Raw genomic sequence first — 13,205 nt, 5'->3', positions numbered from 1 at the left:
TTACTCTTAATAGAAGGCATGTCAAACTTCCCGTTGCCGGTACTGCAGCATGATAAAGTAACCTCATATGATACTGATGAAGATTTCGTTCACACTTGCTGGTTTCATGCAACGTCTTTTTTTCCAGATGGATACCCTATTGTAAAATGATTTCCTGCTTTAGGCTCTGCTTTGTGTAGCTCTCCGCTATGCCATCTTTCTATGAACTGGATAAACTGCCTATTAAATTTAATTACAGCCTGAATGACTGCACATCTTGATCTTATTTTTTTCTCCAATGTACTGTATTTCACCAAGGTCCTTGAGGATGAAATAAAATAAATCTGAAGGATGCATACTCCAATAGCCAAAAGAAATGTTTCAAAGGGCATTACAATGACTGTTAACCCATTAGTTTTGGACCATTTTGAAGGCAATTCTTGAGTACCATAAAGACATTTTCTCCTATCTTTTCTTCTGTCATTTAAAAAAAAAAAACAAACACCAAAACCCAAAATGCAGGAACTTCCCAGAATAAAAATTCAAATAGAAATGAAGAATTTAATTTCTTATCCCTTAAAAAAAGGGGGAGTGGGGAAGAGCGTGTACACACCTTCAACCTGTTCAGCATGCTTAGCATTTACTTTTTGTAATAAGAGCCTAATATAAATATTACTGGCTCAAATCTCCACCCTGTTGCAAGTGAGGGTGAATGCCAGGCTGGTGGTGCGCATAGGACCTGTCAGGACTTTCCCCTTCATGACTGATGGTGGTCATCGCATCTGCGAAGGCAGCTCCGGGAGGGGATGGCAGAGCATCACAGCCAAGCCAAGCTCACCCCACATCCCCTTGTTGACCTCTTCAGGTCCTGAGTCCTTCCCACGGACCAAAGCAAGGTGGTGGCTTCAGAGGTTTCCAAGGAGGTAGGCGCCCTCACCATCAGCAGTGGTGGCGGCAGGGTCACGAGATGTTTGCTCCAAGAAAGGGTGATCTGTGTAAATTGAATGCTTTTCGATGGCTGTTTATCTGCCATGTCTATTCGACTATTAGGTTGAGGCTGCTCTGATTTAACTTTAAAATGAAAGTTAATTTAGCAGTTAATTTTCAACCAGCTAAGACTAAGGCAGGTAATCACATGGGCTTCCCTTGCAGCTGGGGAGAAAGCCACCACCTGAGGGAATTTTCCATTACCTGCCTTAAGCACCTATTTGGAGTGGGCGGGCCTTTTTTTTGGAGACGCCTGTCTCTTTCTTGGTTAGTCAACAAGCTCAGATGAGACATGGAAGGGAGAAACTCTGCCTTTGGTTTTCTGTGGTTGCAGCTCAGCACCTTTTGCAAATTCAAAACCAGCATCTTTTTACAGGTAAAATTCCTCTTGCAATGAAGAGGAGCTCGCCAAGACGCTGAAGGCAGCTACATACGCTGAATTTGGAGGCTTGTGAAATAGTGGGGGAGGACGGACCATTGCGCTGGCTGCATCCCAAACAGCATTGGATCAAATGCTGGCAAAATGGGAACATGCTGCATGCTGGGGAAGGAGGGGCCTCGGCTATTTCAGAGCTCTGTCGTTTCTTGTGACCCCATGGGAATCACGGGTGGGTTGGAAACGTCTTTTGTTGCACCGGTGTCAAGTAGATCACAGTAACTTTTGAGTTGGATGGTCCTTGACTGACATGTTTAACTTTTTCAAGGGTTAAGTGTTTATTCTCAATGTATGAAAACATGAGCTTAATCACAAACAACAGAAATTTGCTACACGTCCTAGCGCATTACGGACTTTTGGATTAAGATACATGAATATATGGAAACAGACTCTGAAAGATGTAGCTGGAATGTCCGTGTAACACTTCAAACAGTAGGGTGGTGTTGGATGCACCATTAGATGGGCATATAGCATTCTTCAGCGCACATGGTGTTTTTCCTAACATCATGTAAAGAAGTGGTCTTTAATTCATGGGAGACTGTAGCTTGAGAAAGCTGTAAAACTTTCGCAGAGCCACAGAGCTGATAAACTAAGTAGAACTAATTTGCTAAGACCGTAAGTATGTGAAACTATGTTCCAAATATTGTGCTGCTTTTTCCAGATGAGGACCCGATATTCGTGTTCCACTGTTCATTTATATTTTCTGGGGTATAACTGTAAATTGTCCCTCTCAATGCACTTATTATATAATGGCAAGAAAGAATAATGATAGTGGCATTTGGAAATGTTTAAGTTCATTTGTATTCTTTGTACAGATGGCCTCTGCGATCGTAAGTAACAGAGAAGTATCCAAGGAATTTTCAGGCGATTAATCCAAGTTTAAAACCAGCATCATCCCAACAGCAAGCTGCAGAAAATGCCTGGAATGTTAATAGAAAGTACTTCTGGAAGGAATACTCGGTGGTTGTTTCTTTCCCTTGAAAACCATTTACTGAAAGGGATGTTGTTGATTTATGGTGCCTTCTGTCTGTCTTTCCAGAACTCCAGCGCAGATCATCGAGTTCGACTGGACCTCGGGCTTTGGGACAAATTCAGTGAACTTGCGACAAAGTGCATTATTAAAATAGTGGAATTTGCAAAGCGATTGCCAGGCTTTACAAGTTTGACCATTGCAGACCAGATAACTCTACTTAAAGCAGCCTGCCTGGACATACTGGTATGTATTTTTAACAGCATTGTTATACGACTAATGTATTTTCTATTGCTCTTTCTACTGTAATCGACAGGGAGAGGGGGTCGAATACCGCCCCAGCCTTATGGTTGCAAAATTGAACTTACCCGGTAGTCTGGTACGGTCATGAGTGGACTCTAGCATGTCTACAGACGTGTGTTATATGGGACAAGCATACTTTTCAAAATATGTAGTAAGTCCCTATAGTTTGTGGATTTCAGTATAGTTGCAAGAAACTAACCTGAAATCTGTGCGCCTTTGGAAAAATTTCCTTTCTGTTAACACTGAAGCAAGATCTGATTCTCTTTCCTTCCTCCTCCTTCCTCCCTCCAAAACCTAATGCTCTGTATAAAGGATCCCTGGAAAGACAGTCTGCTGTATAACGTTTTAGGAACATGCTGTACCAGTGGTCATGAGGTAATTTGAGGAACAAGACACAAATCTTCAGAGTGAGTTTTTTGCAGGTGGTAGGGGGGAACCTGGTGCGCCTGGAGCCCGGGCAGACGCAAGCAGAACCCCTGCTTTCACCAGTGCTGCAGGCGCCTGTGGAAGCGGACGCTGTAATGGACTCTGTACAGATTTTAGCTAAATGTCATTTAATTTTAAATAGGCAAACGTACAACCTGCAGCAGGGAGCTGTGCGGATGGGCTTGGAGTTTTTCTCCAGACCTTGCCACTATGTCAGGGCAAGCTGTCTTCCCTCCCTTCGTCGCTGGTTGTTTCTGTCACGTTGACCTTCAGAGGAACCCTCTGGGATCTCAGCATTTCTTTATCAAGACCTTAGAGGTCTTCAGCCTGTTAGCTGCAAATAAGCTTCTTATTCTTGGTCATAACAATAACTTTCAGCAAAACTGTATTTTCAGTGTGTTTTAAACATATTTTAAATGTTTTCTTCTGATCACAAACCTTCAAGTCTTCGTTGAACCAAGCACGGCCAAGAAGCCTGTTGTAGGCTGGCTACTGTAGATATATTTTTTTGGCATGACACAGGAGTTTAAACTGGGAAATTTGAAGTTGGAGTAATAAATCTTGGAAATTCTGAAAGTGCATTGCTTCAAACAGGATCATATTGAGGAGGACGTTAACTGCTATGACCTTTTTCCTCTGTTTTGTCAAAAGCTGTTTTGAAGAGTCACATCTAGAGGACATTGATGAAGGTGGGAGAGGGGCAAGGATATCGTTCTCCGGCCTGTAAAAAGGGGAAGGTTGAGTTTGCCCTGTCGTGCTCAAGATTCACATCTCGTCCCCTTTGTCCAGGCACTCATTCAGACTTGACCATCTCATCGTTGCTGTGTGTGGTCTCCCCGTGGGGCAGGGCCATTTGTTACCAACTGCACAGCTCTCGTCACCAGCTCTGTCCTGATAAGACTCAGTTATGTTCCCCTTACACTGAAAGGCACACATTAATCGATAAACTGTGGCATTGCCTCAAGTGTGTTCTGCCAGAGGGGAACTGCTTTGTGCTTTGCTGTCATGACCAGTAACAAATGGTTAATATAGAAACTACCCAAAAATGGTGGGGAGGAGTCAGGATATAGCAAGAATCTGCACATCCAAATTCTTTACCCCTAAAACGTCAGCCCGTAAGCTGCCACCGCCTATTTGTTGCTGCCATGCCCTGACTCTGTAGCTGCTGGAAAAAAACATACCCTAATTCTGTAATTGCTCAGGATCCCACAAGCTCCTGGCGCTCTTGGTTGGGGCGGGTAGTGGGAGCTTACCCCAGGAGCATGCGCAGCCCCTGTGGCACAGGGTCCCCCGGGCAGCTCCGCTCGCTGCTTGCGTCGCCAGCGCTGGCTGGACAGTATCAAGTATTTAGGGGAAGCCTTTCTGCTAGCGGTTTTATCTGAAGTGTCTAGATAAAGGCACTTCACAACCTTTGATCAAAGTGATTAAATAAATGCTTAGTTGCCAGATGAGAAAAAGAATAATGAAGCAGGTGATAAATGGTGCCTTTATTTCAACTAATTCATGGATAGAAAGGCTTGATTCTTTAATACAAGTCACTACTTTTACTTTGTGGGCATGTGAGAACCTTCAAGCTCTAGTTAGAAACTTTATCGAGACCTGTCATTCCCAATCACCCCCTCATTCTTGGTTTCATTTTTCATGAAGCTGGAGAAGGTAACACATCCAAGTGAGCAGGGTGTAGGAAGTGCCACAGCTACCCGTAGCAGGAAGGAGCCGAGGCTTTTCCAGAAACAGGAGCAGATAAGACATGGTTGTCGCGAAGAGACCTAACTTTCCTGCGCGACTTTTACGTGAGCTTTATGTGACTATTTTATACGCTGCTTAAAAAGAAAAAGGGATAATTACCATGAGCACAGTAACGCGTAGTGCGCACACTGTCTGTGAAGTGCCCATATCCATTAAACCCACATCACCTGCACATAATCAGAATTGCAGTGCAGCTCTGGATCTTTATTTAAGCTAAATGTCAGTAGTTGGAGCAGCGTTTTAATAGTGCATGTTCCCCCACCTCAGCAAGCTGGTTCTCCTAATTACAAGGAGCATTTCCAACATTTTATTTTGTGCATTGAGACGCGGGGTGAGCACCGCTCCCCTCCTGCTGCATGAGCACCCACTCCCGGTGCCTGCCTGTGGTCTGCTGTGTGAGCGCTGCCCAGCGTGGGTGTGAGCCTGGTCAGTGTGCGCTCGTGGTCCTGCTGCTGCGCAATCCCCTGGACGTGTCCCCAGAGCCGTGGCACGCGGGAGGAATGGCGTGGGGTGCCCAGCCCAGCCAGGTGGGGTGGCCGGGCTCCCCCTGCCAGCGGGATCCCAGTTCACTGCCCACCCAGCAGCGCTGTCTCAGGGCTATGGGGAGTCTTAAGCATTTGCAGACCCTGCCAAGGGCTCTGCTCTGTTGGTTCCTGCAGCCGTGGATGCTTAAACCCCTCAACAGGCTGACGAAGGAAACGGTGCCAGGAGCTCAGTAACCTCTGCTGGGTATGGGCCAGAGAAATGTTTTATATACAAACAAACAAAATCTCTGGAAGGGAATTAACATGAAGCCTCGCAAGGCAGCTGAAGGCGCCGATCGAGGATGGTGGAATTTATATTTGCTCTGGTGCCAAAAGTTTCAGGGATAAATACTACTAAAATTCCATCAGTAACCCTCGTAAAACCAAGTGCTTCTGTCTGCTGGTACGCTGGCCCAGCAGGGGTCGAGCATCCCCAGCCTCGCCGAGCTCCAGCAAAATGAATGTGGAAAGAGCCCAGAGTCCAGCCTGTCTTAAGCCCAGTGGATAAAACCCTGCAAAGTCCTTGAATGCTAATCCTTGATTATATCGTTTTTGCTTTCTGTTGTACAACCCTGTGCGTTAGTGCTAGGAAGGCTTTGGGGTGTGTGGAATAACCCGTGCTGATGGGGTACGGCAGTGCCACGGAGGCTTGTTCATTGTTTCAGAGTCACCTGCCTGGGTTTCTCCTCTTGGGAAACTGTCCCAGCTGGATAAGGTAGCTAGCGTGTAACAGCAGCATTTCTTAAAAAATCCCCCAGCTTGCCTTAACAAATCTGCTTAAAATGAGTAACAATTCTATGGTAGCAACAATGTGGTGAATGCAACTTGCTGGATGGTTTTGTTTTTGTGTGACCCATAGGGTTTTTGCTTTGAAATTTGTAACTGGCTCCTAGGAACCCCAGACGCTTTAAGATATAAATATTCCTTAAAACAAAGGGTCCTTTAATCGTGGGCAAGAACCTTATTTATGGCTGCAAGTGGCATCTAAGAGCAGAGTGACAACTAAAATACTTGGCTTGGTTACAAAATCTAAACAACATTGAGGACATTAGGAGGATGTCTTCTAGACAGCGGTTCAGTTTAAAATGGAGAAAGATACCATGATTTCTTATTTTGAAGTGCTGACATTTCCCATATGTTCTTCAGTGAATGAGAGCTTGAAATCAGCTTCACTTTGACACTGGAAGTTTGCCCAAGAACGGTTTAGCAATATCCACGGCGTTTTGCAGATCTCGATGAAGGACCCAAATTAAAAAAAAAAAAAAAAAAAAAAAAGAGTAAAAAAAATTCAGATGACCTGTCTCGGAGCTTAATAACAGCATGTTGTGGGATAATGTCGAAGGAATGCAGGAGAAACCTGAGACCCGATTGCTGCAGTCAAGCTAAGTGCGTTTCAGAAAACACATAGCTGAGTTTCAGCTGTGCCAGCGCCCCAGCCGAGCTCCTGCAGGCTCCTCCAGTGCATCATTTAGGTATGAAAGCGTGAAGGCTACCTTTTGCAAAAAGTCATCCCAGTCGCTGCCTGAGCCTGAAAGTTGCTAAACTTCTCCAGGGCCTTAATGTTTTAATTACAAATTTTGCAAGGCCCCTGGAAGTCTCTTTCTGTGCATGCCCACGGGGGCTCTAGGCTGAGCAACCTAACCGCAAATTCATTCCCGATGAGGATCCAGGCTGGAAGTCTTCCTCTGCGTTAGCCCCGGGGAGCGGTGATTTGGTGGGTCTTTGCTGGGCACCCCCAGCACACCCCCCAAAAAGGAGTGGGGCTTACAGCACCGGGAGGGGGGGTGAGTACGGAGAGCTTTGCACTGGGGGAGGCAGCAGCCTGCTGCATGGCAGGAGGCGTGCGTTCAGCCTCCGGGTTGTTTGGGGGTAACCGTGCCGGGGCAGCCCAGCCCCTCTGGGCCAGGAGTCTCTGGGCGGTGTGGTGCAGACTTGCTGTCGGAGGGAGGATATGGGGGAACCGTGTCTGCCGCCCCTGCTTGGGCAGCTGCCGGGGAGGCTGCAGGCAGCCTTCAGGAAACACCATGGTGTTGCCCAATTTAGCTCCAAGTCCTGCTCAGCTGATTTGTTGGGCTGGGAGTCCTGAGGGTGTGGAGGGAGGAACTCTCGTTGCTAAGGCTTAGCAATTAAAATAGCACCAGAATAAAAGGGGCTGCCTTTCTGCCCAGCTGAGCTAAGGGAAAATCAGTACCACTTAGGAAGTACAGAGCCTTGTTCCTCCAGAAGTTGGACACCTGATCATCACAGGCCACACACCCTTACTGAAAGGCAGTTACTCTGTGTGCAGGCTTCAGGTGGGAAGAGCTGCTTTCTAGTTTCTCTTGTGTGCCATTGGAGAAATAAAGCAAGTAGCTCTAGGGTTTCTCAAGAAATATGCAGTTTTCAAACCTTGCTTTTCTTGAAAACCACAAACACTGCATGTTTCTTCTCCTTTCTATACAATCCTTTTAATGATTTAAAAGGATAACCAACAGTGAACTTCAGGAGAGAGAACTGCCGGTGGTTACTGTCAGCTCAGAATATGGTAAACATGCTGTCTTTTACTGACAGGGTGCCATGCTTTATAATGTTAATTTCTGCTAATAATCCTGAAATACACTTTGGCTATTACACAAAACCTTTGGAGACACCAGCAGCCCTTTAAGATCACTTACATTAGCGGGGAATTTGCAGTCAGTGAAGAACTTGAGTGCTGTGCATTTGTATTTGTGCCTCTCTTTGTCATTGATTCAGGTAATTTCAAGAGCTTATTCTAATTCAGGGGTAGGGGAACGATGTGAAACGTGCTTCTCCAACCGCGTAGAGTCTCAGTGCTTCACTGTATACCGCAATGTGAGATAAGATTATTGCCGAGAGAGAAAATGGTTGAAGAGCCTTCTGCAGAAATACACCCTATTAAGTCTCTTACCAAGAGATTTCAGAAGGGAAATAAAAGCTTCTCTGTAGGTCTCTCACAGGCCATGTCCTCCTCATTCTCCTCCCTGCTTATTTGGAACAGTGTTGCCAGGGAAAGATGAAAGTGGGAGAACCAAGCCCAGACTGGTCAGCTGCCAAGTGCTGGGGCCTCTGACTCAGAGCTTCGGCAGCTATAGGATAATTAAAATTCGCCCTGTGCTCACTTATATTCATGTAAATCTTTTTTGTTGAATCTTTAAGACAAAGTAGGATGGCTGTATGGGAAATAAATACACTCAAGCTCTGAAAAAATATGGCTGTAGTCGTAGCTCAGCTAATCAGCTGAACTTCTGCAAGGTTTTAGTTTAGTTTAGTTTAGTTTAGGGAGAAGCCTTCCCCCACCTCTGACTATTTTAAACATTAAGCATTGAGATATATAAGAGAAATACGTCAACATGATGGACATCTCTCTGATCTGATCCTTAAGGCAGTGTTCACGAATAGCAGCTGTACAAATGAGCCGGTGCCGGCCGGAGTCTATCATGGGACGCATCCTGGGTTTGCTCTGAGAGGCGAAAGGGTTCACGCACTCGCTCTCTCCAGCCGTGCTGCCACAGCACCTCCGCCGTGACAGCGCTCTTGACACTGCGGTTACCCCAGAGGCATTTCCTAACAAAATGCAGAGCATCCTCGGTGTTTTATTCATGCGTTTTGCATTCCTCTGTATCCAGTTAGAGGTGTGAATCCACATCCTCCCCTTGAACGCTCTTTCATCTGGGGTCAGTGCTGGGTGGCTGTTGTCACACAAGTTAACTTGCCAAAACCAACACTGGCCGGGCTTGCGCAGGAGTGAGCGACACCGTCAGCAGCAGGAAGGTACGCCTTGCACCAGGCGGGCAGGGCGTGCACCCTTACCAGGGCTGCCCAGGGCTCGCAGTGGGGGAAACGCCAGAGCCTCAGGGAAGTCTTGGGGGTCAGCCGGCTGGGAAGGCGATTTGGTGTTACAGCACGTGGAAGTAACAACCACCATAACAACATGTGCGCTTGCAGCCCGGAAGGACAACCGTATCCTGAGCTGCATCAAAAGCAGCGTGGCCAGCAGGTCAAGGGAGGTGATTCTGACCCTCTGCTCTGCTCTGGTGAGACCCAGCCTGGAGTCCTGCGTCCAGCGCTGGGGTCCACAGCACAGGAAAGACATGGAGCTGTTGGAGCAAGTCCAGAGGAGGGCCACAAAAATGATCCGAGCGCTGGAACACATTGTCTTACGAGGAGAGGCTGAGAGAGTTGGCGTTGTTCAGCCTGGAGAAGAGAAGGCTGCAGGGAGACCTTATTGTGGCCTTTCAGTACTTACAGGGGGCTTATTAGAAAGATGGAGACAGGCTTTTTAGCAAGGCCTTTTGTAACAGGAAAAGGGGTAATGGTTTGAAACTAAAAGAGGATAGATTCAGACTAGATATTAGGAAGAAATTTTTTTATGTGAGGATAATGAGGCGCTGCAACAGGTTGCCCAGAGAGGTGGTAGATGCCCCATCCCTGGAAACTTTCAAGGTCAGGTTGGACGGGGCTCTGAGCAACCTCATCTAGCTGAAGATGTCCCTGCTCACTGCAGGGGGGTTGGACTAGATGGCCTCTAAAGGTCCCTTCCAACCCAAACCTTTCAATGATTCTGTGTAAAAGAAGAAAAGCTGGGCCAACTCGTCAGGCTCCTGGTTGGGCTGCCGGCAGCCCCGCACGCTGCTTGTGGAGGTTCAAAGTTTGACATCAGCTTGAGTGTCATCGGTTCAACAATCAGGTATGAGCTCCCAGGCTGGCAAGATGAGCAGTAACTGCAGCTGCTCGGGAGATGGAGGGCTTTGCACCACCCTCTAGGGAGTGCTCACATGGGGGTTGTGTTCACATCGTGGTTTTGCCCCTGTCTGCCATCACAGAAGAAAGGAAGGCGCCCCAAAGCACGAGTTACGTTCTGCCTCTTTCACCAGCTCACAGCTGACCGTACTCACTCACACAAGATACCGCAGAGACACTTTGTCCTTACCAAAGACACAACCCAGAGAAGCACTGTCATGCAAAATTGATCCCCAAAATCAAAGAAATACGTGGATGTTTGGAGAGGTATTTTTATGATCTTGCTGGATGAGATCAGCAGTGCAATAGCATTTTATAGTTAGGTGCATGTAGCATTAGTAATTAAAGAGCGGCCTGTGTGAATATTATGGTAATGTTGGTGACCTAAGTGGTGAGATTTGCACAGAAGTTGTGATTCTTTCATAACTAGGGGGAAAATTTCCGTTATAAAAAATACCTATAGTCAATCGAGTATGTTTACTTTGTAGCAGAGAATTTTTGTGCTCCTAGAACTGAACAAACTGGCGTTTGATTTTGGATTGTTTTGACGTGACCGTGTGCTGCAGTTCCCTGGGTCACTTGCCGCATCGAGACAATGCAACGTGGATTTCATGGATTGAGTTCTTAGATTTAATTTTCTTTTTGTCCTTCTGCAGATCCTTAGAATTTGCACAAGATACACACCAGAACAAGACACCATGACCTTTTCAGATGGCCTTACCCTAAACCGAACTCAGATGCACAACGCCGGATTTGGCCCACTGACTGATCTCGTGTTCACGTTTGCCAACCAGCTCCTGCCTTTGGAAATGGATGATACGGAAACAGGTCTCCTTAGTGCCATCTGCTTAATCTGTGGAGGTATCGTACAGTGTGAACTCGGATGCGTTTGAAAAGGACAGACACAATAAGATCTTCATTTATGTTCTACTTGGTTTGCTTTCCTGTACTAAAATATATACATCAAACACAGATATGTAATATTATTATATATGTTATATAAAGCACCTAAAACTAAAGGTTTGTTTTCAACTGGTGATAGTTACTTGTTTTATTATTGATACTTTTTGAAATGAATCGAATCATTCTGTCAAGCAACCGATCCTATTATCTGCCTGATGAAGAACTGCAGGATGTACCCTGCTGCATGTTTGATAAGCGGTGTATGGGTGTCTGTATGAATGACCTTGGTTAGGGCAAGATGCCCGTGACGCAGCTTTTATTCACAAATATAATTGTGTGCACGCGCATATAGTTACATTCACACAGCAGTCGCTGGTGATAACTTTAGAAAAAGCATAGATTTACTTCGAAATTAGCATAGTGGCACGGATGGTGCGATTTGGGGGGGGCTGACTGCAACTTGAAAGCGACATTGTGAAGTAAAATCAGGTAAAATCATAGTTTTAAAATATAAAAAGCCAAGTCTCAGGTCATTTCCAAAATCCTCTGTAAATTTCTGTTATTTCAATCACCCGGTCTCTCTCCTCCTTTGCAAAATCTGGACTAGCAGTAGAAACACACTTCATTTAGTTGGGCCATTTTGCTGAAATACAAACCGGCTGTTGCTAGAGGAACGTTTAAAGAACAAGACTGTGTCTTTGTTGACAACGGCCCTTTAGTACAAAATAATTCCGATTTTATGTGCCTCTAACCATAGCCCATCAAAAGCATCGATGGGTTCTGAGGTGCCGTTAATATGGGACTGGTGCATCCTGGTTTATGGGTGACGTTTGTTGTCACTCAGGCGAGCACTGCCATCTGCCGATACCTGATGGTAGCTCACGTTGTTTTAGCATTGATACAAATTAGCTGTAATCTCTCTGCATACCCAGGTAGCTTATCGATGACGCACGCAAAATTAATTCTGAAATATTGTTTGCAGCAAGGTGTTTTCCCCTTGGAGATTTTCTTATGCGATTTGGAGTTCATTAAAAAAAATATTTAAGATCATAGGAGGGATATGATGCTCTTTTACAGATCGCCAGGACCTTGAAGAACCAATGAAAGTGGATAAGCTTCAGGAACCGTTGCTTGAAGCACTGAAAATTTATATCCGAAAGAGACGACCCAACAAGCCTCACATGTTCCCAAAGATCTTAATGAAAATCACAGATCTTCGCAGCATCAGTGCAAAAGGTACAGCATCTCCCAATAATTCAGCAATAGTGTCAGTGTTACATTTCAGAGGGAACTGGCCTAGAGACCTGCGTTGTTATTTTTTAAATATATCTAAGAAAGGTCCTGGTGACCTCTCTCTTCCCTTCTGCTTTATGTAGCTCCCTGTGTTTAAATTGGTTCTGCTTTAAACATACCTGCCGCTGTTGTAGTCTTCATGCAACTTAGGGTGAAAATGATTGCTTAGGTATAAGTAGGTTAGCAAATGATTAGCATGAACTCTCTGTTAGCCATTTTAAGACAAGATATAACCCTGAATTAAACTGTTGTTAATCTTTACAGGGGGGTGCAGGTCGACGTGTACTTTGTATCACTAATGGCTTTAAAAAAACCAAAGTTGTTTACAGGAGACACCTGTGCATCCAAAATTCCCCCAAACTGTGGTCTGACGTACTGAGGATTTAGAACTGATTTGATCCAGGATCTTGGAGATTCAGCACCTCTAATCCAAGCTGACTGTGCTTACGCATGGATCAGTTTCGGTTGAACACTCTGTATGGCCTTATATGTGATTGACTGATCGTGTGAGGTGCACACAGTCAGCACTATCACATAAATTCTCTCAAGCACGGGTGTAGCTGAAGGGTTTCATTTCACCGGAGAGGTTCCCCCGCTCCGTGCTTGTCCCTGGCGTGGGCGGCCTGAGCAGCTGCTCCCAGAGTGGCGCTGGACAGTCAGCAGCGCGTCAGCCTCCGTGCGTGCCTGTTCTGCCCCGTGCTGTGCCCTCGAAGGTGACTGTGCTCCTCTGGTTGGCGTACCCCTGTATCTCCCCAGACCCAATTTCAGATGTGTCCAGCCGTTTTGTGTATGTTCACCTCCAGACTTCTGGGGAGACATGCAGGAGATGTACCAGCCTGAATACAGAGAGTCTAAAGTGCTACAATTCTTACTTTTACAGTGGTGATGCAGTTCC

The 13,205-nt window shown here is 45.9% G+C and overlaps 1 protein-coding gene across 5 annotated transcripts in view; it reads left to right on the top strand.

Moving 5' to 3' along the window:
* RARB (retinoic acid receptor beta) overlaps positions 1-13,205 on the top strand; it is a 337,858-nt gene that overhangs the window by 321,200 nt on the left and 3,453 nt on the right. For all 5 annotated transcript variants that reach the window (XM_064444254.1, XM_064444253.1, XM_064444255.1 and 2 more), the window contains 3 exons: positions 2,442-2,618; positions 10,771-10,975; positions 12,095-12,253. In XM_064444254.1, coding sequence (XP_064300324.1) covers positions 2,442-2,618; positions 10,771-10,975; positions 12,095-12,253 — 541 coding nt within the window. The remainder of the gene's footprint in view (positions 1-2,441; positions 2,619-10,770; positions 10,976-12,094; positions 12,254-13,205) is intronic.

The sequence above is a fragment of the Phalacrocorax carbo genome, chromosome 2, assembly GCF_963921805.1.
Source record: "Phalacrocorax carbo chromosome 2, bPhaCar2.1, whole genome shotgun sequence".
Taxonomy (NCBI): Eukaryota; Metazoa; Chordata; class Aves; order Suliformes; family Phalacrocoracidae; genus Phalacrocorax; species Phalacrocorax carbo.
Note: the sequence above shows the minus strand (reverse complement) of the source record. Positions and strands in the feature narration are given on the sequence as shown.